Source organism: Clavelina lepadiformis, chromosome 8 (assembly GCF_947623445.1).
Source record: "Clavelina lepadiformis chromosome 8, kaClaLepa1.1, whole genome shotgun sequence".
Classification (NCBI taxonomy): Eukaryota; Metazoa; Chordata; class Ascidiacea; order Aplousobranchia; family Clavelinidae; genus Clavelina; species Clavelina lepadiformis.
The window spans coordinates 1,279,100-1,304,894 of NC_135247.1; the positions used below are offsets into that span (position 1 = coordinate 1,279,100).

Genomic DNA, 25,795 nt, shown 5'->3' on the forward strand with positions numbered 1-25,795 from the left:
AATTGACCTCGAAAAACTAGACACAACCTGTTTCCGTTTGTGCGGGCTTGGCCAAAAGCCAAGTCATACTTCCAATTCTAATTTAGTTCGGGCACTGTCGTGCTTGGCTGGGGTTGTTAAACTTCTAGCTTGCAAGACAACTGTTGCGTCATAGATAACATTGAGATGCAGCTAATCCAACACATATCTCTTTGTTATGCAAAGCAAAGAGAATAGAAATATACCAGAAAAAGTTTTATAGCATGTTTTTTAAATCACTCCTTTACATTTTGCGCAATATTTAATAAAAGTTGCAGTAAAAAGTTGCATGAAAAATAGAAAAAAGTTGCAAAAAGTTGCAATATAAAATTCCTACAAACAGCTTAAAAGATCATACTACATAAATTCTGAGTATTTAGGAAGCTGCCGGAAGCTGTAAAAAAAAGTTGCAAAAACTTGCCCTAGTGATAATAAGGGGATATTATAGTATACAGATCGAATACAGTGTAGAATTCTTGTTTTCGGACGTCTGCTTTGCGAAGCATGGCGTCAGTGATGCATGGCATTACGTGCCGATGACTTCCTGTTTTCCGTTTTAAGTCGTGACATAAATGTCGTGCCTGCCTATCCTGCGTGAGTTATGCACTGCTGTTCAATGCATTCTTTCTACTAAGATCAACGCTGTAGCATGGACGTCTTTATGCTGTTGCTGTGCCTATGTTTTGTCAAAATGTAATTGTTCAAAGAAACTCCAATACAATCAGTATATACAGTTGTCATTTCCTATGCAACCATTGTTGAATTCAATTTGAATAAGTTCAGTGTCAAGATAGACAACTTTATTTTCATCTTCATAAGGTGACAAGAAGTTTCGTCGTATAATATAGCAGTGGAAAACAAGTTATTATAATATTGATCACTGCTAATTGAAGCTAGTCATCAGATAATAAGCCGTCAAGGCGAACAATTAAATCTGTGGGTGAGAAAAGCAGACAACGACCTCATGAGACTCATATATCATCACCCGCAATAAACATTTCGACAAATACTTATTGTAGTGAAGTGGGTTAACCTCTCAAGTTCAGGTGTCATGCATCCACTTTCCATTACAGATCAATTGATTGCCGTCCTCGCAATAGGTGGCTGCTTTCCGTCAGTGATTTGCAAAAATTCACTTCAGCTGCTCGTTGTACACTCTCTTATACTCTTACTAGCATTCCAATTTTACTAGCAAGTATCTTAAGCCATGACGGAGTCTCATTAACATCTTGTGTATGTCTACAGGTTAAAAGCTATTATACTGATATTAGGTATATAAAGCCAAACCAAATGCACATTCCTGGTTTATTCTGTTATTCATTGCTCAACAGTGATGCATTCTGCTTCAAAGAACAATATTCAGTGTAAGTACTGCTGGACAAAAATCCCGGCGACATCTCTGAAAGTCCATATCCAAAGGCATGTGGGTGAACGACCGTTTCGTTGCGATGTCTGCGAAAAAACGTTTACGACGAAAGATATCTTGAAAGTACACACGATGCGTCATACCGGTGAACGACCGTTCCGCTGCCAACTTTGTGAAGGAACATGTAAAACAAAAGACCAGTTGAGACGCCATGACATGCCGCACACTGGAGAACGACCAGTGAAATGCCAATTCTGCGAAAAATCGTTCAAGAACAAGCAAAACCTGAAAGATCATATCATTTCACATTCCGTGGAACGAAAATTTCGGTGCGACATTTGTGAAAAGACTTTCAAGAGAAAACAGTGCTTAAAGAATCATATACTTTTGCATATTACAGAAAGATCATTCTGTTGCGTTATCTGTGACAAAACATTCAAGACAAAGCATAATTTGAAACAGCATGCTGTTTGTCATACCACAGGACGACCATTTCAATGCCAATTTTGTGAAAAAATGTTTACAAGGAAAGTTTGTGTGAACAAACATGAGATGTTGCATGTTACGGAACAGATATTTCGTTGCCGCATCTGCGAAAAAAATTTCAAATCAAAGGTGCAATGCAAAAAACATGAGGAATCACACATAGGCCCTGCAAAACGAACAATTTTATGTGACGTATGTGACAAAACATTTGCTAGCAAGGCTTCCTTGCAGAAACACAAAATCATACACACAGGTGAACGAGCTTTCGTTTGTGACGTATGCCAAAAAAGCTTTGGCAGGAGCGACGTGCTGAAGCATCATAAAAGGCTTCACGCCGAGGAAAAGCCTTATTCTTGTAGCCTGTGCGATAAAAGATTTAAGCAGAAACAATGCTTAAAAATTCATTCTCGAACGCACACAGGAGAGCGCCCCTACGCATGCCAGCTTTGTCCATGGAAGTTTAAAACTTCTGGCAGCTTGAGAATTCATGAGAAATGGCATTTCGGGAAAACCTATGATTGCGAAAAATGCGGCAAAAAATTCGCCTCACCATCGGGACTATCGAAACACCGAGCAGTGCACACATTGTGACGTGACTTCTTGTGTGATTTCTATGACAAATGTTTGCCAATAAAGTGAATTCGTGCAAGTCGTCAAGTAAAAGAAAATTTAGCCAGTGTCTTCTATTGACTACTCTTATATCTGGACGCACTCTAAAGGGTCCATGTGTAATTTTCATGTGGTTCAACGGTATGTCTATGACGGAGCAAATTGGAGGTCCACACACTGGGATAAAAGGAACTGTTTTCATCTATCGTTTGAAACTCTGCTTGATACTTTATCATTTAAAATAAATGTTTCTAAAAATTCTTTTTATGCTTTCAGATAAGTACTTTACTTTTTAAATATCAAGTATTAGTTTTCCTTATTATTGTCGAAATTTTAGACCTAAGAAATCATATTTAAGTTATATCCAAAAATTTCATATACTGTAATGCCAACCTTTTCAACTACCTAAACAATTTCCGCAGGTAAGCAAGTCGAAATAGTGCGTTATTGATGTTACTTATTCCGTCATTACGCTGTGATAAATGGCTTAGTGTTTTCCTGCTGTTTTTGTGATATGAGCTCAAAAAGTAAAAAAATACAAGAATTGGTCGTGTACCAAAGCCATTTCCAAGTTTATAAATTGCACAAGTGGTGGTATTTTATCCTATTACTGCAAATATTTTATATCGTCTTTCGTCCACTTGGGTTCTTTTTAAGATAATAGAGTTTTGTATAGATAAGATAATATAATACATTGTACAGTTTACCAGTTTCATCAATTCTGGTGTAATAAGTTGATGCTTGTAATAGTAGAGAACGTGTTGTGTGTACGCTCTGTGTGAGCCGATATTACAAGCATCAACTTATTACATCTGGTAAAATGTGTTTATAGATTCATTTACATTGTCCAAGAAAAATGTACGATGTGTACAAAAATAACTTACATCTTACTTCAATTTTAACAAAAACAAAATTTTTTCAATAAACGGTATTTTTAAAATTGCCGGCTGCATCACGATGTTGACGACTATGTTGTGACATGGCGTATCAAGGCAGTGTTCACGTATTGGATATTGATGGTGGGTATCTGTAGATCACTGACGTGCTGTAAATTTTCACACACAGAGTGGTTGGATACTTTAAAAAGAAGATAAAATTTGTCTCAAACGAACTATACAGTAGCCTCGTACCTCAAGTATTTTTAAGAAGTTTACTCTCACATCATAAAAAAGTGTACAGTAGGCTACTATGTACTGTACAGTAGGCTACAGTGTACTGAGGTCGACTTTTTGTTCACAAATGCATTTCACGCAATTGTTGAGCATTGATTCAAAGTAGGTTAAGGTGAGAAATAAGTTTTGTTTCAATCACTTGCCAAAGCATCTAATAAACATCGCATTAAGCTGTTTAGTTTTAAACAAATTCACAGCGGGGTCATTTGTATGAAATGCACCACAAAATGAAAAGACTGTCGATAACTCGTTGCAAAACTTATCTTCATAGCTAATTCAGGTGGTTCAGTTGACACCACGCTGCAAATGCACACGTTTTATGTAAGTCGATTAAACCGCCTTTAGGCTACTTAACCTCATAAATATTGAATTTGATCGTAAAATAAAGCAAAAATTTAAAATAAGGTTGCAGCGAAAATGTTTAAACTTCGCAACTTTCTTGGCATGATCTCTTCTGGAAGATTTATATGAAATAGACGAAGTGTCTATTTCATATCATCATTATACCGTACACGAGCCACCACAAAAAGCCTAGCACGAACGCCACCAATTCTCAAGTTTCTTTCTGAGCCCGTGTAGCCATGATGTTATCTCGCCGGAAGCGTTGTCAGGTCAATAGTTTTAATTCATGGAAAAAGTGGGCAGATGAAGCAGCAAAAAGAACTTGGCCTGTTCTATCGAAGAGCAAGAGCAACCATCTTATTAAGGCTACGTATACAACTATACATGTGTATGCTACGTTATTTTCATAACATACATACTTCCTAGTATGTGAAAAGTTTCATAATTTTTGTATGGGGGATGTTCCGATGTTATTTCCATTTCGGTCACAATGACATAAAACACTTGCTCTTGCTTGGATCGATATTTGTTATTTTTAACTAAAAGCTTATACCGCTTATATATCCATGTTACCGCTTATATACCTTACTCATGCCAGAATGTTTTTTAGAATTTTGTCTGCTAACGTGAAATGAGTCAGCGCACAATCACAGACTATACGAACCTACCATCTGTTAGTGAATGCAACATGAAAAATTCTATTTAACGTGGTGATTAAAATCACGCAGATTTAGTGAAATTGTGTATGACACAGCTAGCTAACGCGCAAATGTCGCAATGCATAAACCAAGTCACCAGAACCCTTGCTTTCAACGATATTTCATTTAAGAGGCAGTGTGGCAGATTATAAACCGAAAAATTTTCAATTGAGGTGTTTTAGTCAGTGATTGCCATGTTGGCATCTTTCACATTTAGCCAATTCTGGAGTAGCTGTACACGCAACTTGCCCCAAACGCCAAAGTTATTCTGAGCCAGCACTTGAGCAGCTGCAATAGCCGCCGTATCAGGGCTCATGGAAGTGACGCAACCGAGACCGGATGGAAGCCTGAGCGATGACCAAATGTCTGAAGTTCCCCATTTTTCAGATATGGGAGGGCAATTGATGACAGGCAGAACTGTATTGCCACTAAGTACCGGCCCTAGACCGTTACTGCGACCAGCAACTGCGATTATGACTGTTGGATTGTAAATGGCATCGGCTTCGACTTGAGCAAGTAACTTCAAAGTTCCGTCAGTTAATTTGTGCGCTGATGAAACATGAAGCTGACAACATACGCCTAGGTTGGCGCACAGGCCTTTGATTTTCTTGCAATGTGCCATGTCGGAAGCAGATCCCATCACTACCACGGCTCTTCCCCGGCCTGATTCGCTCGTAACGGACTCCACAACTTCATTCACTTTTTCCGACACCCACCGATAGTTTTCTTTCAAATTTTTCATGTCATTGCCGGTAACTTCGGTGAGATTTCGGTAAACCTACAAAGACGAGTTTACTAACGACGTTACATTGAACAATGATACTTTTTACCTATCTGGTTACCTACCTACGTCAAAGGTATTCGACTTGTTTTTTATTAAAATCTATAGAAAATCAACTGCATTGCGTGATTAGCGTTTGTTACGATTTCCACCTGTTTGTCCATCATCAGTCTTTTGTCGCCACTGGGCCAAATCCTCCAGGAATCATTGTCGATGACGTCAGAGAGGATGATTTCTTTCGTGTCGCAGCGTACCCCAAACTCAATCTTCATGTCAATCAAGCTTACGTTCTGCATGCAATTGCCATTGTTCATGTAAAATTGTAAAGTTGATATCAAGTTCATGATCACCAAATCAAATAATGTTTATTGCAAATGAATGACGCATGGTCTAATATTAAATGGTCATAACTCATAAGCATCTTTACTGTTGCTCACCTTTGCTTTCCACATTCGTTCTAAAATTTCGAATATGGAAACGGTCATTTTTTCCATTCTGTCGATCAAATCAGGAGTGATTGTCACTCCACCACATTCAAGCTTTGCTTCTTCCAAGACCTGGAATGCAGGAAACACAAGTGAAAGCATTGTTGTAGTGCGTGTTATACTTAAATGTCTTAAACTGCTGCTTTTAAACAGGTTGAGGTAGCAGACGTAGCTCACACGCAAACAAATTGAGTTGGCAAAAAAACTGTGTTTACAATAACATAGCCTTCAGTCTGAAATGTTTGAGACACACTGCTACAGCAGAACAGAAACTTGGAAATCCCAAGAAAATCAAGCCAATTCTTATTTTGAAACAGTTCTTTTTAAGCATTAAAAGTTTCAGAATTCTACAGAGCATTTCAATTGCTGGTTAAACATTACTGGCCAAATATTGTGTTGCAGTTTTTACTTAACCAGACAAGCAGTACATGGAAGTAAGGCAATTCTACATTAAACACAGCAAGTGGATCTCAGTTGTTTTGGTGGCAGCGAAAAGGGTTTAAATGAAACAAACACGTTGAAAACCTGATGTTGTTTTGAAGGTTTGGAAATGGTTTCCTGTCTAAGAAACGTTACAAGCAACCAGATTTGGTACTCGTTTAATGAGTCATGCTATTAAGATTACTAGAGCACTACACGTGTTGTCAAATGATCAAGTTACCGTGTTCAAACAAACTTTTTAAAGTCAGTTTTAAAATTATTCATGATCACGTGCCTATGATATATACCAGGGGTGGCCAAACTGCGGCTCTTTGAGCCTTTGATTGCGGCTCTTTGAGCCTTTGATTGCGGCTCTTTAATGAATTTGCGTTGATGAATTAGACATGCATTTTCCCGGTCTAGACGAGTTGTTTGATTAGATTATGAAACAATGCGTTCTATCACACGTAGTAACAATGGACTCATTGTTAGTAATAATCAAATTACACTCCAAAAAGGACATTATTGTACAGAAGTGTGCTAACTTGTACACTGTAGTTACGTAAACTGTCAGATTGAAGCTGTACGTCAGGGCTGACCTAGTTTTAAGTCTTGGTTACGGTTATAATAATAATTGCAAAAAGAGTTGGTGAAGCCCAGTTGGAGACTCATAGTCATAGTATCACCACGCAACACTAATGTTAATCAATAGCTACACTTTTTTGTGAGTGAATAAATTCGTGTTTTTTATTGTGTTTTTGTTGTGGCTCTTTTAAAACTGGAATATGTTATATGCGGCTCGAGCATGAAGCAGGTCTGGCCACCCCTGATATATACCATATCGTGATAGATATGCATGTCATATGATCACCAAACCACATGAAATTACGGCTTCATATGAACATACTTCTCTGCTCCATTGAGGGTCATGATTTTCATCATCCTTGAAGAATGTTTCCAGCTTTGGTGGGCTGAAACGGTAACCTTCATTGACACCTTTATTGCGCCTTAAAAATGATCCAGTTGCAATTCTACGAGCGACCCATTCGATTGGGATCATGTCGCACTTCAACGCCAAGAACGATGTTTTGTTTACCTGAATTACAGAAGAAGAAAAAGCTTAATATGCTACATGAAGCAAATGCACGACTAGATAGCATGACTATAATAATGTAGTCATATTTAAACTAGAAATCACCTTGCACAAGATAATTAATGCCAGTAAATCAATGAAATAAACGGTTTTACCAATTTTATTAAGGATGTTTTTATGCCAAAGTGGTTTAGAAGTTTCATGATGTTCGTAGAAGTATGAGTTGAGATTTCAGCTTTTCCTTCCATCACATTTCTTTTGGCGCCATCACCAGCTGTTATGATATCTTTGGAAACAACCATGCATTGGCCTTCAACAGCTGATTTAAGGTCATACACAATCTTTGTTTTTCCCTCAATTATTTTCTCTCCGAGGGTATAGTCAGCATCATGAGCACTTGTATCAAGATGTGCTTGTAGGCCGTTACTTGAATCCACAGCCATTTTTTCGTCAGATTGCTTCATCAATTTGCTTTTTGGTTCCCCATTTCCATTATTCAACAATTTATGTGTGGTGGCCATTTTAATAAATTTCAACTGATTCTTCAAACAAATATGGTAAATATTATCCGTTAACGTCCTGTTAAAAACAGTGATTCTTAACACCTGGCAATCAAAATTGGATCGGTTAGTGATCTGGGCAGTAAGGAATGGGGGCATTTGTCATCGAAAAGAGGAGGGCCCTAACTAATTGACAGACCCTGTTAAGTTATTGAAGTATGCCTCCATTCTGTGTATTAGTTATTCCAAACAATGCTATGACAAAAAAATAAATCTAGTTTTAACTCTAGTATAGACGTTTCATTTATGAAATTTCCAGCTTTTAAGTGAGGTTATAAAAGCTTTTTTGAATATGTTGAAGTCAGAAGCCTACATGTTTTTATGTATTGTCATCATAAACGTACAAACACAAACTGATGTTTAACACGACACAGGTTAATTATATGTTTATGGCTGGCCCACCATAGTGGAAAGTGTGGCAGTTGCACTCACGAGATTTGTCAACGTACACGCCAAACTTTTTTATCTTCATGCCGTTTTATAATAAATAAAGAAAAGCTGTTTGTGGAGCGTCAATTTATAATAAATAAACAAAAATTGAGGATTCCTTTCATACCATCATGCCAAAATTTGCATCTTTGCACCCAAGATTTCTCGTTAAAAACTGTCATAATTTCCAGCCGGGCCGGCCCCTTCATGGGGATCCCTCTATCTGATAAAACCCCTCATTTCATACATCCCGATACATGCTGATGTAAGCCCTTATTTCCATCACTCCTATTCAGTACCGGTATGTAACATTACCAACTCTATTCAATTTAATTAAAACTCATGTAGTTTTGTGTGCTGTGGTTTTATAGGTTAAAGTTGCATGTAGTTAGCTATTTCAACTACATATACAATACACGTTACTCGTTAGCTAAAAATGGGGTGTCATCATTACATTATTTTGCTGTTTCATAGTTACTGCATAACAAGCGACCAATTATGTCAGGCAGAAAAGTTGCAGTGACCTTATAATGGACAGCCAACTGAAAGCATGACTAAATTTTTCAAAACATAGCAAAAATTATCTCAATAAGGCTATATGTTTTAAAATAAATAGCCTTTTTGTGCATAAAAGAACACGTGTGCGGCGTACTCGTACAGCAAAACTACAAAGCACACATGCATGGCACACGGTTCAGATAATTTCATGACCATTTTAACACATTTTAAGATGATTTGCTCATATATGAAGCATTTTGGCAACATCTGTTTCTGCCTATTCACACACAGCAGTTTAACTACTGGTAAAATCTGTTCATATCCAACTTTATTGGCTTGTAAGAAGCAGACATTAAACAAACCAACAACCTACATGGACAGGATTAAATTAAAGATGTTTTATTTCACTAACTAACCACCTAAAAGGTTGTATATAACCTATTTAAAACACGTCACCTGGTTTCCTACTACTACCGTGACCCCAAGTCAGCTATGGAGCAATGATTTCACATTGTGACAACACAATCGCCGCCACCAAGATCATAATTAGCGCCAGTATACTGATGTATTTTTGTGTAAAAACCGCTAAACCATTCCATATTTTTGAGAAATTCTTCATCTGCTACACTAACTGACATTTAATTGTTGATTTAATACCAACTTGGTTTTGGAAATTTGGGCTTGACTTGCCTCCTACTTTGAGTTAATGTCTGCATTCATAAGGAAAAAGTTTTATGACGTGTCACCACGATCACGCACCAAGCTCACACGCTCAATTTACACGCTGCTTATTAAAAAAGCGTCCGAACGAAAACCATCTTTGATTTTAGGAAAATATGGTTCGAAAAACTCAAATAAAATATTAATATCTAAGCTTTGCAAATTTTCTTTTGATCCATAAAGCTAGACGTATTTGCACGTACTCTGTATCAAAATTAGCACCTTGACATAATCTTACTTTTTGTTTCCTACAATAAGCATAAAAAATTCATGAAATTGGCGCTTTTAACCTGGGCGTCTAAAGACTTTCATGTCTCCTGACACATCAGCTTGACTACACGTGGAAATGAATGACTCATGATCAGACCGAACCCGCGTGTTCGGTGGTGTCCTGAATGGGGGATTATCTGGTCGACGAAATCTCAGGGACATTTGCAGAGTTTTTTGCTCACTGGCTCTGATTTCCTGTTCAGCTGTCGGCTCTGTCAGTTGCCGTGAACTGAAATATTGTAGGCTATCTTGTATTGCGTAACTGCAACAACCAACGACATGCACTAACCACGACAGCGAAACTTCTTTTGTAGAGAAGTCTTACACAGACGTCTACTATAATGTGAGATATGGTGGTAAAATTTCGACGCATTTTTAGCCCTGGCGTACAATGAAACAACGGCAAAAACTGAAAAGGCGACACAACTTACAATGCGCTGCGTCGAAATGACTAATTCGGTTTAGTCGTCTAGTTGTTATTTAGTTAGCTAGTCAGCTGACTCAGATAATTCACTCCACTTTCCAACTGTTAACTCCTCACACGACTCGTGTTGACCCATAAAACGATTAATTAAATGTGGGTCGACAAGAACGGCAATCATTGAGAAGTAGGTCATGCGGCACAGAACAATGGTTGGGAGACGAAAAGTCAGTTAACGATTTTCTACGAAATTAGTACAGCAATAAATTGATCGCGTTATTGAACTGTGTCCAGCGGCGCGTTTAGGACTCTATTGAAGGGGGGCAGCGGCAGAAAGTTTTGAAAAGCTGGGTCTAAAATTCCCTTGTTTGTCCACCTCGCCCAAAATGTGTAATAAACTTTTTAAAATGCCCTTTCGTTATCACACATGAAGCCCACTGCTGCATACGCTTTACCAACTTTTCATTGCTAGATAGCCTGACAGCTGTTTGTGTTGGTACACTTCATTTCTAGAAATTTCGTTGCGCCCAATCAGTTAGCGCTGATTTCGCGCCATTCAGCCACAAGCGCAATAACACGCCTGAAACACGATAGTGGCACGTGGTCGTAACTGTTGTTGCCACTACCGTACTGCTGTCATTCTACGATTGGTGCTGTCAATTCCCAACTTAGGTAGATTGGCGGGTTTCGTGACCGTGCTAGTTGTTACCAGCAATTATTTCTGAGCACGTTTTAAGCCTTTTCGTGTTTGTTACTTTTTCCCGTTCATTAGCATATGCTAATAACAATCGGTTTAATTTTTTCGTTTCCACCGCGCTTTTGACAAAAATTAGAATGATTGACGCTTACTGTCGTTATCCAGTGCGACCAATGCATAGCTGCCAGCAGACAGTAGCCTATTAGCGCAATATTGTCTATAACCGTCATTATCTAAAATCAGCGTTATCATTTACTCATTACTGACAATTTCAAACTCTCTGTACAGTCAGATAAACCCACAAATCGCTGACCAAATTTTACAAAATGCGCGCAAAATATTAGTTTTTTGAGAACTTCTTGTAGTGAACAACACAAGCGCATTTATGTTCTTTCGTGACAAACTCAAAAACACTGCACCGGCTTTCTGCCGAGACGTTTACACATTTAACTAAAATAAGTCTACAAATCATCTCTTGCGCATGGGCATTCACGCCTTCAAACCACGTCCTTCGCTCAAAGAGTGGAATCGCAATACTGAAAAAACCTGCATGTGACGTCGAACAAACAACAGAGGACCCGACTACTGTTTTAAACTGTTTGTTTTGTTTGAAGAATGACGCGGCGAGTTAGAAAGGCAATTAGGATTAGAAACCTCCACCAGGGGCAGAAAAATAATACCGATAATTAATTTTAGAGAGTAACTGTTAATTTAGAAGTGTTATTCAGACGCAGTCCAGTGTGCTATTTAGAAGGTGCTGCCCGATCTTTAATAGTTTACTGGTCGGCTCAACTGTATATTTGAAAATCTTTGATAAAGGGTTGCTTCGGGCGCTGTGACTGTTTTTCTACTCCTTACAAATTCAAACTACATCATACAAGTCCATACAATTGGTATTAAACTGCTACAATATTGACCATTTTTAACTTGCGTCTGGAATCCAAGCGTGAATGAGCACAAACAACTTGCAATTCTAAATAATCACCAGTTTAACACCACGTGATTCATCTTCACCGAAGCAGAAACGAAATAATGAAAATGATTGCTTAAAGTACAACCTATTTTTTAACGTAGACTACTTTTTTTATATTTGAAACACTTTGTTAACCACATCTAAAAACAGCGGTTGAGTTTAATGCATATTAACATACTCTAAGAATTAGACGTTTTAAATAGAATTTGCAATATGTTGCACATATATGTACAAAATACAAATTTCACAAAGTAATTTTTAAAATGTTTCAAATTTGCGTTTCTATAGAAGTGCTTGTACATACAATGACGACAAATTAATAACACAATAAAGATAATTATAAGGAAATAAACAAAATCACAGTTACAGTTCTTAAACGCAGATCAACGTAAAAATTGCTTAGATTAAATTTTCCAAAGCTTCTGTGAGACGACCGATCTGGGTTAATGTCAGGCTATGATCGCTCCTCAGAGCGTTGTAGTACAGGTCCTGACATTTCTTCATCAGCTTGTGAAGTTGATAAAGGTCGGTTCCATTGAAGTTTGACATCACCAGCTCAATATCAGCTGAAAATTTAAGGAAATTTAGTCTGATTTCCTAAGAAGTGGAAAGGGAAGATTACGATACCAAGATGCTTCAACGATCCTTTACTATGGAGTTGATTGAATCGCTCGCTTTTGTTATGAACCAAATGAACTTATATGACTTTTTAAAAGGGACTAAAAAGTTTAGTAAAGTTTAATATTGCTTTCACCTGCTGATGACAAACCTAAGTTCAGGAAACTATTCACATGTTTTACAACACTTCCATAAACGCAGAAGCAATGATCGTCTCCTATTAAGAATTTTAAATAAAACTGCCGGTAATGCACTAACCAATTCCATTCCTCTCGGCCCACGATCTTACGTCAGACGAGGTCCAGGATTTGATTGACGTAACAGTCCGTGATTGGGCAACAGGTGGACAGGCGTCTGGTGCGTCAACAGCTAAGAATATAGAGGTAGATGTAAATAATGAATAGCGATATCTTAAGAATAAAAAATGAATTGCTGTGAATTTGACAAAACAGCGTGGGCATAAACTTTCTTAACACAATGTAGCGACAATAGCAAAATTTGGAGAATAAATGTATTATACTATACACCAGGGGTCGGCAACGTACGGCCCGCGGGCCGGATCCGGCCCGCCAAGCAAAATCATCCGGCCCGTAGCATTTTTGCAAATTGTAGTAATTACCGTATTTTACGGACCATAAGGCGCACCCGATTATAAGGCGCACTGTCAATAAATTGCTTTGATTAGTTTTTTGTTCATACATAAGGCGCACCGGGCTATAGAGCGCAACGTATTTTAAGGAGTATGGGTTACCGTATAAAGCTCATTAAACAAAAATGCTCATTATATGGCGCACTCAGAATACTCCCCCGCACGTGGTAATTGTTTCGTTGCGCGTCCGTTTTTTTCCACCCCATTCCTTTCTGCACTGCTTGCGCACAAGACGTGAGTTCGATTAAAGTCTTGAACTAAGAAGGTCGTGTCTTTTTCTTTTCAATATATGAGCGAAGCTAGCATACAACTGAAGCAGCAGCCTTCTGAGTCAGGAGTCAGCAACCGAACAACGCACCAGCGTTAACCTTCGCCATATATTCTTATGGTCCGTAAAATACGGTATGTGCTTTCTTCAGATAACGTAGGGCAGGGGTTCCCAACCTTTTTATGTTCTCGTACCACTTAGCCACCACGGATTGTCAACACGTACCACTATTTTCAAAACAACTAATTTAATCCAATATTAAATTAGAACAATAACAAATACAGTCGAACAACTATTTTCGTCAATGAAGCTCGCCAAGAGCAAGTTGAGAACACAACTTACTGATGACCACTTGCAAGATGTTATGGTTCTCGCCTCATCCAATCTACCACCTGACCTTCCGAAACTTTCTAGCACGAAACAACATCAAATATCACATTAATGTTGTGCTGTCAGTAAAAGTACTTGGTGCTTTCGTTATGAATTGTTGCTATTTTTCTTAGGATTAATTCATATAGGCCTAGCTAAATTTGGAGATAATCTGATAAGAACGCCCTGATTCGCCAATTTTAACAACATTATGAAATGTGAAGGAAACGGAAGTGCAAATGGAAAATTTGTACGGCCCGTTGACACCTGCACAGTTTGGTTTTGGCCCGCGCCTGAAGAAAGGTTGCCGACCCCTGCTATACACCAACTAAAATTCTAAAAATTGTTCTCGTCACTAACTTGAAAATGACAAGCATAAAATTAAAAGGGTTTGTTGAAAGCTATAAAGCTAGGTTCAGTTGTATTATTGCTTAACTGTAAATGGCCTACTGTCAATGATGTTCAGTCAATTGCTGTTTATATGAAAGAAGAAACTTTTACCATAACAATTGTAAAAAAACTTACAAGTTAAATACTATACTATGTATAGGCTCACAAACAAAACTTCTTTCTACAAAGGGTATTAGTTTAATGACAGCATCAATTACTCACTAGTAATAGAACCTGGAGTTTGAATTTCAGTCATGATTCTCTCTTCCACATCATGGAACTTCTCTTCACAATCATCGTCATTGCTTAGGTCAATATATAATGTCATACCAAGCAATGCTCCTAACCATCCTTTTGGATCATAGCCTGGTTCCAGAAGCAGGGGAATGATTGGCTTTTTGCGTTTGTACGCGTATTCAGCTTCTGTGAAATTGAATATTTAAATGCAAATGAAAGACATGACTTAATTCATACAATAAGTAAGACGTCCCGGCACGGAAACCTACCAGTCCTGCAATTGTTGCTGTTCTTATAATCATCAGTCATCGCTATCACAACCACTTCAGCGTCCTCAACTGCGTGTGCCATCTCATCAAGAATAGATTTTTTCATCTTATCAACATCAACCCAAGTCTCGAATCCAATTTTCTTCAGATAATCTCTCAACTAAAAGTGATAATGGTTTCTACGAACTCAGTAGCTAAAACACTCAAACTTTTTTCTTGTTGGTTTTGATTTAGTCTATTTTTGAAACTTTTAATATTTTAGCACTTGTTTTTCCACAAGTCCTATAAACGGACAAAAAAACTATAAATTAAGATTATTAACGATGTTATAAGTTTCTATCACACAACTTCACTTTATAAAAATGTTTTATCATCAAGCTGATGAATATGTCCATCCTACTTTAAGCATTATTGGTTGTTTGTTCCATTGATAACTTATCATGACGTGTTTGCCTTTTCTAGGCGTCTTTTTCATTTCCTCTGTCTCTGGTTGAGCTCTTTCAATATTGAAAATAATTCCCTCACATGAAAACTTAATCTTAGATTCCGTATTTGGATCTGACAAAATACGATGTACAGCTTCCAGCAGGCCTGGTTCCTAGAAAACATGCAATAGGTAAAATGTTATGAAGCTTTGATAAATAACTAAATCTCATTTTTCTAACTGACACAAAAATAACTTTCAATTTAAAAAAACTATCGACAATTTTTGTTGGCCAACCTGTCGTATTTTATCTTTATTATCTGGAAGAAAAGAGAGAGTCCAAACACAGTTTGATGCTGCCTGCACTTGTTCTGATGGAGAGGTTGGACCAAGCATTCGTTTTAACAATGAGAGCGCATTCAACTCAACAATAGATTTCTTAAAAAAAGTTTTGATGTTATATTCTGTAACGCACATTGCTGCCCTGATAATCTGAATAATGAATGGTTTTAACTTACCTTATTGCTTTCGTTACTAGCAAGTTTGTCTAAGCCAATCACTAACTCTGTGGTGGAAAAAGAAATGCTGGTGTCCGCATGAGCAAGGGACATCATACAAATGGGGTTATTCAAGGCATTTTTAAGTCGTTCAACAATAAAAGATATAACATTTTTTCCTTTACAAAAAATTAAAATGAAGTAAGTATTATCTTTACACGAAATATGCTGCAAAAATCAAGTTACATACCGCACTTAAAACAGCGCACAATTTTCATGACTGTTTCTTAACACAGCTTGAAGGCAAAGCTAGTTAGTCTCAGAAATCAAAAAAGCTGAGATGCAAAAATACCTGCCATTATCTTATCATTTTCTTCTTCAGTAATGCAATGCGCAGCAGCCATGATTACCAAAGTTTTCAACACTAACTTATCATGGTCATAATAATTTAGAATCTTCTTCAGTCCTCCATTGCATCGAATAAGAGAACTTATAGGGTGGAAATGCCTTGTCATATTCACCAAGGTGCATACGGTGGCCTTGCAAAAATTTCAATAAATATATTTTGAACCACTAAGTTTTAAATCTACTTTGTGTTGGATACGTTACCTCTACTGCCCAAATGCGCTTTTCATCTGTTAAATTGTCAATTCGAAGTTCTGTTAAATCAAACTCGCTCATGCAACACTCAATAAAGATTTTGTTCTCATAAACTGCTTTGGCTAAGTTCAGACAATCATCAGAAAAGTTCCAAAACAAATTTTTCATCTAAAAAATAACACAGATATCACTGGGTGTTTCAGGACTGATATATCTCAGAGTTCTTCTGGCAGAAGTTTTGCCAAAAGCATTGATTGAGCGGAATGAAAACTTACTTATTTTGAAAGATTGTAAGCAGGTTCCACAAAATTGTGAGATACCTCATAAAATGAAAAGATGGAAATAACTTGTGTTTAATATTTTAACTAACAGGTAACCTACATATTGGTACGCTGGGCAAGTTAAAAACTTGAACTTTTCATCTTTTGTAACGTGGCAGAAGTCCCAAACACGAATGCAGACGTCAATGTATTTATATTCCACCATCAAATCACCAATAAAAATAATTACATGTGAGTTCTTTTTCCTATACTTGGTGTATATCTGTGTGGAAAAATGTATTGTTTTAAAGCAGCTTTGCAGCCATGCAAGCTTTTAAGTTAACTTCTGAGATGAATAAATTTGGTCTCAGTCTCAACGTTTAATGGACATCTGGAAAAAGTTTGAATCCAGTGATTTTTTATTCCAAGAAGCTGTAAAATGTTGAGCAAATGTTGCCCAAGTTGGAACCGATTAAGATAGTATCTACTTATTTTTATCAGGAAACTGAATAAGCCAGAAAAATTGACAGGCAAATGGTATAAAAATTTCATCCTTGGAATGAGGAAAGTCTTTGCATAACGTAACCTAGCTAATGATTCTTAATCGATTGAGCCCGGGTTTTTGAGCTGGTATATGTGCAAGTTTCAGCGATAGATACATATCTTTCATAAATTAAGCATTAAAGTTTCATAATGTTGCAATACTTTTAACAAGGTTAGATTACTAGTGATAGAAAAATGATAACAATGCTAGTTTATAATCTTTTTATATAGTTTATAGAAACAGCACAAAATTTTATTTTATCATTTTACCCAATCCAGAAAGACCAAAATTTGTTCTCCAGCATCGTCCCAGGGTGTTGGTAGGTCATACAGATCCTGAAGCGCAACCTGTAATGTATAAAACAACGTGAAAAGATGCTTATTATTCTTTAGATCAGCTGCATTCACAAGAACAACATCAGCTGAGTTTTCGAAACAATACTCAACCTTGTCTGATTGAAAATATAATATCCTGCCATGTTTTGAAATAACTTAATTGTTCAATTGTTAAATAAATACCTCTACTGCTCGGATCATCATTTCATCTTCACTGCGTCGTCTATCTTCAGCCAAAAGTTCATTGTCGTCATCTAAAAACTGATTCTCACCTGTCAGAAAATGTTGAAACAAGGTAGATGCATAAAAAATGGAATTACATTCATAAGTTAAGATTGCGATCTAAACATACGTAGTGATCTATTCTAAACCAGGACTTTGAGAGGTTTTCATTTGAATCTATTGTTTCAGGTAAGATTTTCTGTTTTTGTGATCCCATCACAACCTGAAAACCTTGAAATAGTTAACAACAACTTTTCTCCAGAAGTAGAAATGCATAAGTTCAGGAAAAATCATTTAACGTATGTTTGATTCAAAAGAACAACTTTATTGTGTTTGTCTTGTGTAAATGGGTTGATAATTAATAAGCTAGTATTGATATGTAGTAAATTAAATAGTTGGTAATAATAGGGTAATAACTCTAACTTACCCTTTACAACGCAAGCAAAGGCATGCAAAAACTTGGGTACATACGGCTACCGAAAACTCAGTTAACATTTAGGTCCTGCCAGTTAACAGTATGATAATTTCGCTCACAACTGGACATTACTCTAACTTAAAGCTATATCCTTTTATGAACATTGTGGATCGAATCTTAACAAACATGTTTAAAAAGAAATTTGTTAAAGAACCATCAAATTTTTTGGTTGCTTTCTACAAGTGTCTCTTGTTGCTCGAAATAAAGTGAAATAAAAAGAAAGTTAAACGAGTGAAGTTTTGTTTTTTAACCGTGGAAAAAAGTGCTGAGCAATGTTACATCACCATAAAAAACACTAGTTCACACGCAGTGTAATAAAAGGAAAACAATGGAAAAATGTAAATTATACTGACACTACAGTATAACAAGAGAAGGCAAACTAAACCACCAAACCTTAACTATAGATTACATATCGCAACCACCAGTGCCATGCACACACATATATAACTTACTTGCCAACATCAACATGTTCTCTTCATCAGAAATATAGTTTGCAAGAGCCATGAAAACATAAGTTCCAACTTTTAACTCATTAATTGTTTGATACTTTGAAATCTTTTCCAAATCTCCCTTGCATCGTATCAAACAACTTACAGGAAGAAAATTTCTCATCATGTTTTTCAGGATGTTAAAAGTGGCCTTAACATAAATCAGGAAATCGCTTAATAAAAATTATGTCAAACAACTAACTTAGAAAAATAGCATTATCTTCTTGAGATTACCTCTACTGCCTTAATATGGCTTTCATCGGTTAAATGTTCCACATTAAGCTCTGGTAAGTCAAATTCACCCATGCAACGTCTTATGAATGTCTTATTCTGGAAAGCTGCTTTGGCCAAGTCGAGGCAAGTATCAGAAAAGTTCCATAAAACATATTTCATCTGAAAAAACAACAAATTACTTTTATATGTTATATATATATATATATATGTTTCCCCATTACATAGATAGTTTTCAAACTACTCAAGAAAAGTGTTGCAAAAGCGATGGTTCTGTGCCAACAATTACCACAGTTCAAAGAATTGTTAAATTTTTATGATAAAATGTTGTTATACAAAATATTTTAAAAAACGCTTCATAAACACAAAGGTGTAAAATATCCTTTACATCAAAGGATGATATGGCTGCTTCAATTACATACCAAAGACATACGGTAGAAGTTTCACAACACTTACGTTTTGGTATGTTTTAGAAGAAATAAACATGAACTTTTCATCCGTCGTGTTGTGACAGAAGTCCCAGATACGAATGCAGACATCAATGAATTTATATTCCACCATCAATGTTCCAATAGAAACAATTGCCGGTAAATTATTCTTAAGATACATGCAGTTTACCTGTTTGGGAACATTTTGTTGCTCACAGTTAGTAATTAACCAATTAAAAGTTCATTTTAGCTAAAAAATAAATGCTGACGATTTAATAAGTAGTTAAAAGGCAGTTGTCTAATTGGGTTTAATAAAGAGTTTAACAGGTAATAAATTGATTTGAACAAGATCTGATATGTTGCAATTGCTCACATAAAATAAAACAACAAATGTGTAGATACATTTCATAACTTACAAAATGTGCTATGGATATAGATTAACTGTTAATGTTTTGCTTTTTTTCTGTACATTTACGCAACTCAAGCATCACTTTATACGAAATTAATCGCAAATTTATAGGCTACTGAAGCCTCATAAAACCATTATGAGATAAATAAGCTATAGATAAATGAGCAATGGCATGGCATGAAACTACCATTGCAAAAAAACTCCACCCTCCTCTCAAAAAAATAAAAGCAATCACTGATTCTATTTCTTACCGCAAGTAGAAAATACAAAATATTTCCTCCACGATCATCCCAGGGTGTTGGTAGGTCATACAGATCCTGTAGTGCGACCTGTAATAAAAAACATCGACTAGAAGTTCATTATTGTTTAAATCTACAGCCCTAATAAGGAACAACATCAGCTGAGTATGGAAATAATTCCAACGAGACTTAAAAAGTAATCTGATCATACAGCATGATGCTGTAGAATATCTTTGTATTAACTCTTATTTAAATATCTGCATACCTTGATTGCCCAGATCAACATCTCATCTTCAGTTCTAACTTGCTCCTCAGTCATTAGACCATTGTCATCGTCATGAAACTGATTCTCATCTTAGAATTTTTAGTACATTGCGTAAAACATATTGATGAGTTTATTTAAGATTTATTTATGACATCATCTATATTCACAGAAACACCACCATGTTGTAATGCATGCTATGAGGTTCAACCGATGAAGCTTTTTGTTTATAAAATATATGAATTCAACGAAAAAAAGAGAGGGCATTTTTAAACTATTGTCACTTTTATCACTGATGTTTTGTTTGAAAACAGTTTTTCAGATTTATTTTCTGACTTTCTTCCAGATGCCCAGATGCACGTAGGCCTAGCTTGTAGTTCAAGGCCTAGTAAGGCTTGAGTTTTCAGGATAAGTTTTGGGATCAGACAAGCATGAAAAGTTAGAGAAAAGTTGTTTTCACCTGCTATGTCACTGTATACCACAGGGCAAGTGATATATGGGTCATGCTTAGATTCACTATGCATCAATCGCTAATTTTTCAAACAACCAATATCTAGTGATTCTATATTTCATCTCATTCGATAGATTACACTCTAATTATCAAGTAACCACCTTGCAGCCTATATCACGATTTATGAACCAATTCGTACGGTACCTTGACCTACTAATTTAGTTTATAAGCACGAGATACCTCACAGCACAACACAACAGTAACACATTCACATGTTACATTGCCTTACAAACTACAGGTACAAAGATGTGCAATGATGTGAAATCGCTTAATGTCTTAAACACAAATACAAGGCATTACCGACAGGCGTTACATATTTTTGTAGGCCTGATGGTGACGCAGTTCAAACCTTGTACTAAGCTGCATAAGTTGTGTCACTTCCATATACGGAAAATAAAGCCTAATAAGAGGAAATAAGGACAAAAATACTCTATACTACTGTTTACTGGTAAGTATCGACACATTACTTTTTATCCTAACAGAGTGAGCTTCTCCACACACTAAAATCAAGTTTACAAGCAGAGAGCAGTCAGATCAAGTCAAAGACTCGAGTCATTACAACACTGACAAAGAGGTAAAAAAGTGGCATATGACAAACCTGCCAACACTTTGTTGTTTTGGTTTTCAGTAATACAGTAAGTAACAGTGAAAATAACTGTATTTTTCAATCCAGAGTCATTGTAGGTGTAATACTTCAGAATTTTCGCCAACCCTCCATTGCGTCGTATCAGAGAACTTACAGGATGAAAATTTCTTGTCATATTTTGAAGTATTGCCATGGTCGCCTATGTATAAAATCAGCAATAGTGTCCAAAAAATTACAAGCTCACAAACATCACCTTTCTTGGTTACCTTTACTGCATCAAAGCATTTTTGATCTTTTAAGTTGTCAACACTAAGTTCTGGTAAGTCAAATTCACTCATGCATCGTTCAATGAAGCTTTTATTTTTGTAAGCAGCTTTTGCAAAATTGGGACAATCATAAGAAAAATTCCACAGAACCTTCTTCATCTGATAAACAACAAATTTAAAGTAAGATTTCTGTAAACGTTTCTGATATATATTCCTTCACTATACTTACATATACATAAGTGCTGCAAGATAAGAAACTAAATTTGTCATCCCCAGTGTTGTGACAAAAGTCCCAGATACGAGTGCAGACATCAATGAATTTATATTCCACCAACAACGTTCCAATAGAAACAATTACCGGTAAAGTTACTCCAAAGTCTGTGTGAGATTTCTATAAAACAAAATATTGTCAGTGTTACGAGGGCATTCAACACAGTGACAGTAAAATAACATAGATCAAATACAAGTCTTAAACCAGAACTGATACTTGTTATGAAGCAAAATATCCAAAAAACTTAATGTTATAAGTTATAAAATGACAATTTAATTATTTTACTTGAAATAAAAATCTCATGCGTTTTTCGCCAGCATCTCTCCAGGGTGTTGGGCGATCAAACAATTTTCGAAGTTTGCGCTGTAAAAATAACTTAAGGTAAAATATCAAAACTGAACTGAATGTGCTAAGCCACAAAATACCACTTCAGAATACATCAGTATCAAAAAAATAATACAGGTTAGATGTGGTAATAATGGCATTAATGGGTAATAAATTTACATTTGCTAATTTTTTTAGTCGCAGTTCTCGAAAATTCCAGTTTTATCTAATGTGGCTCAAAGGTGAATGAGGTTTTTCCACCCCTGATATAGACATATAACAGTATATACAACAATATACCAGCATCAAAATGCAATATAAGCCCAAGGCGTACTACACTGGAACTAACCAAAGAAATATTTTAAAGCTTAGAAACTGCTAAAAAGGAGTTGATTTATACAAAACCTTTGTCTTTATAACCTTTACATTTAACTTAATGATACTTTGTTGTTATTTCTAATGTGTCAAAGCATGATGTGCAGCAATATTGACATTTAAGTAAATGTTCTAAAACTTTGAAAACTCAGTAACTTATAGCAACACTTCTGATTGTATTTGAGAACATTCACTTTGGTGGGAATGGCTCGACTGCCGACATGGCTCAAATATTTTGGGTGTGAACGATATAAAAAACAATTAATTTCAAAACTAGTTAGTTTCATGCAACTAACTTTATAAAATTAAACTATAACAAATTAATTCAAATAATTTACCTCGGCAGTGGTCAGAATTTTCTCTTCGTCTTTAGTCCAAACCTTTACATCATCTGTCGTGTAAAACATTGTCAAACATCTCTCACGTAAATATGTAAATATGATAATGATTTAAAGCTATGTTCATATTGTGTTTTGTTATGTATTATAACTTGCCAAATATCAAACACATTTTTCTTGCCTCAGCATGAAATTTCAGCATAATTTCTGAAATTTTATTGTGGTTTGAATTTACATCATGTTGTTTGTTCTAAAACATTTGTGCTTGGCATTGATTGAATTTCTCAAAAGTTTTTGTATAAAAACGCTTCACAGTCACAAGTAAGTAATGGGAATGTGGGGACAAAAGGAGATGACTTACATGTGCAGTACTCGGATAAAAAGCTAAATTTGCTTCTAATTCTTGTTCATGCAACATTCCTACTAAGTGAAACCAGGTGCACATATAAGTGAGTAGTTGAATAGGAAAAATGCTTGTTTATTAAACGGCCTCCGGCCGAAGATCAGTGGTGCTACATTATATGTGAATGAATATAAACTAGGTTACAGGGGAAAAATGTTTACTAATGATGCTGTAACTTAACCTAACACGGTGAAAACTAGAAAAATCAGAAAAGAAAATCATCACTTATTTTGCTTGAATTGCTGAACTCTGATTAATATAATTAAACCTATTTGATGATTTGTCCTTCTCTGAAAGAAGCTATCAACCAGATTAAGATAGCCCTGGCGTTATACAATAACCAATCTGACCAACACGTTAACTTAAAAACTCTACAGAAATCTTTTCAATTCATAAATGTTGACTTGACCCGAATTACAATTTAATTAAAGAAAATGATTTAGTTACAACTCTCGCGTAGTATACTAAAGCCGTTTCTGATAATTATTATTATAGGGCGTACGTTAATTTTCAATTAGCCAGTAGATTACTTACACTGTAAAAAATCTTTTCTAATTATAAGTCAGTGAGACAATTGAGACTAATATTTAGTCTTCCAACGAAAAGTATGGCTTATAGTTAGTCTCAATTGTCTCACTGACTTATAATTAGAAAAGATTTTTTACAGTGTATATGGTATGCCTATTTACTTACTTTTTCCATAGCATTTTAGCAAATTTCAATGGCAACAATAGTCAAAGAACGGCTGACATAGCTTGAAACTCGACAAACGACTAAAACCTCACTTACTTAACTTCTCTGTTCATTCAACCACACACTCATACTGCTTAATGGAACTTGTATGTTTACTAATGCAGTTTGACCATTGATCAATTCAAACAAAACTAAGCTAGACAACAATGGGGTAATTTTGAAGGGTAATTCCCAAATTAAAAACTACTAATAAAAATCTAACACTTGTCTGTTTTCGACATAAGGTGTTTCATTGTATACAGACATGATTGCGATAAAGCTAATTGTTAAATCAATTACTTAAGACGCAATCGCCTACTAAGCCAGCAATTGCAAGGCACTACGAAATTGCATACATAAAATAAGTTATTGCTATCTTCTAGCTACCTAGCTATAATGTACGACCAGTAGTCTATTTTAATCAAAATTCCTAACACACTTAAAAGTTCTTTTTTCAATTAGGTGGTACTCATTGATATGTAGTAATATGACGTTTTACGTAATAAAACGTTATCGTTGTTTTATCTCATGCGATCCAAAATTAACTAAAGTTTCATCTTATACATTTGGTCAGGTCAAGAATTTTCTTTGGAACATCACAAAAATGTCTGAACCGAAACAGATTATCATGACCTGTCTTTGACCTTGCTTGGCTACAGCTTATAGTTTTATCCACGTAGATTTCGTAAAATCAATCAATGACTCACCTTTGTTTCCATCGCTTTCATTTTGCTTGAGCGTAAGAAGAAAACTTGATTTTTGTTTTCGAGTTACAGCTGAAGAAAAAAACTTCCTGAGGGTATTATCCTTTTTAGAATCCATTGATGTTTTTGCATCCGCTGATCATCAACTAGGTTAACAAGTTAATAAATCGTAAACAGAAGTATCGTTTTTACAACATTGTAAACTTGCTAAAAGGTGTCTTAAAGCTGAAACATAAGACTTTGGAATGAAGATAATTTCAAATTCACGTTTCAGGTTCGAGAATTAGCTCGTACCATCTCGACACTAAATTATTTTACGCTAATACTTGTCTTTCAAATTCTAAATAACTCATGAAAAGCGCAAATATATACCAGTACGTTCCTCCATGGTCTCCGTATTGTTTCGATGCTAATGTACCTTCACCTGATGCTGAAAAACGACAAGGTAGGCTATAAACAATGTTATAAACTACATAGCTCACTTGCCAAAAAATATATAATGTAGCCTAATAGTTAACAAACACAACCTAAAGTAAGTAAATACAACTAATCTACTTGGTGAAAAACTACCTCATATTTAAGCTACCGTTTATAAAGAACAACTGACATGACAAAAAAGAAGAAAAAGTTTGCCAATTACAAGGAAGTTATAACTTAGAATTTATCCCTAGTTTCGCTTGAATCACACAATAACGTCATTTTGATGACAACGTGCTTTCTGTGGTGTGACGCTTTCATGAACACTTCCTACTGTGATTGTTTGTTGTGCGTAATTCTTTGTAACGGGTGACGGCGAAGAACGAATCTACAGTTTATATTCTAATTATAATTTCTGCATATTATGAGACAGCGCTTAGACCTCCAAATTCAATCGTTGAGTTAACGTTTTTAACTATATACTTGAATGTTGTTGCTCGAACGTACAGTACAACGCTTCTCTAAGTTCTTTTCACAGGCATCTACTTATTTTCATAAAACAATAAGTTATGGGCTATACAACCGACATGTTGTGATATCTTTCGCAGTATATTGT

At 35.9% G+C, this 25,795-nt stretch overlaps 3 protein-coding genes across 8 annotated transcripts; 1 reads left to right on the top strand and 2 right to left on the bottom strand.

Annotated features, from left to right (window-relative positions):
• The first annotated feature begins 687 nt into the window (after positions 1-687).
• On the top strand, positions 688-2,547 carry LOC143468304 (uncharacterized). The gene has a single exon (XM_076965431.1). It carries the CDS (start codon positions 1,352-1,354, stop codon positions 2,459-2,461), a length of 1,110 nt encoding a protein of 369 aa, XP_076821546.1. The 5' UTR covers positions 688-1,351; the 3' UTR covers positions 2,462-2,547.
• A 2,120-nt stretch (positions 2,548-4,667) lies between these two features.
• On the bottom strand, positions 4,668-8,094 carry LOC143468303 (multifunctional protein ADE2-like). Its single transcript, XM_076965430.1, has 5 exons — positions 7,626-8,094; positions 7,285-7,473; positions 5,910-6,029; positions 5,625-5,762; positions 4,668-5,469 (listed from the first exon to the last, which is right to left on the bottom strand). Exons 1-5 carry the CDS (start codon positions 7,989-7,991, stop codon positions 4,870-4,872), a joined length of 1,413 nt encoding a protein of 470 aa, XP_076821545.1. The 5' UTR covers positions 7,992-8,094; the 3' UTR covers positions 4,668-4,869.
• A 4,089-nt stretch (positions 8,095-12,183) lies between these two features.
• LOC143469184 (uncharacterized) lies at positions 12,184-25,283 on the bottom strand. 6 transcript variants are annotated; one of them, XM_076966781.1, is made up of 24 exons: positions 25,135-25,283; positions 24,766-24,908; positions 22,924-22,976; positions 22,172-22,249; positions 21,845-22,006; positions 21,616-21,774; positions 21,362-21,548; positions 20,256-20,344; positions 20,003-20,080; positions 19,371-19,532; positions 18,918-19,076; positions 18,648-18,834; positions 17,682-17,770; positions 17,433-17,510; positions 16,741-16,902; positions 16,369-16,527; positions 16,112-16,298; positions 15,781-15,938; positions 15,560-15,700; positions 15,239-15,436; positions 14,839-14,998; positions 14,555-14,755; positions 12,915-13,025; positions 12,184-12,604 (listed from the first exon to the last, which is right to left on the bottom strand). In XM_076966781.1, the coding sequence occupies exons 2-24, from the start codon at positions 24,878-24,880 to the stop codon at positions 12,438-12,440; spliced, it is 3,240 nt and encodes a 1,079-aa protein (XP_076822896.1). In that variant the 5' UTR covers positions 24,881-24,908; positions 25,135-25,283; the 3' UTR covers positions 12,184-12,437. The 6 variants fall into 6 exon arrangements, with proteins under 6 accessions (XP_076822896.1, XP_076822897.1, XP_076822898.1 ...); XM_076966782.1 differs by lacking the exon at positions 25,135-25,283 and having other exon boundaries at positions 14,555-14,752; positions 24,766-24,988; XM_076966783.1 differs by lacking the exon at positions 25,135-25,283 and having other exon boundaries at positions 14,567-14,755; positions 24,766-24,988.
• Positions 25,284-25,795: the final 512 nt, after the last annotated feature.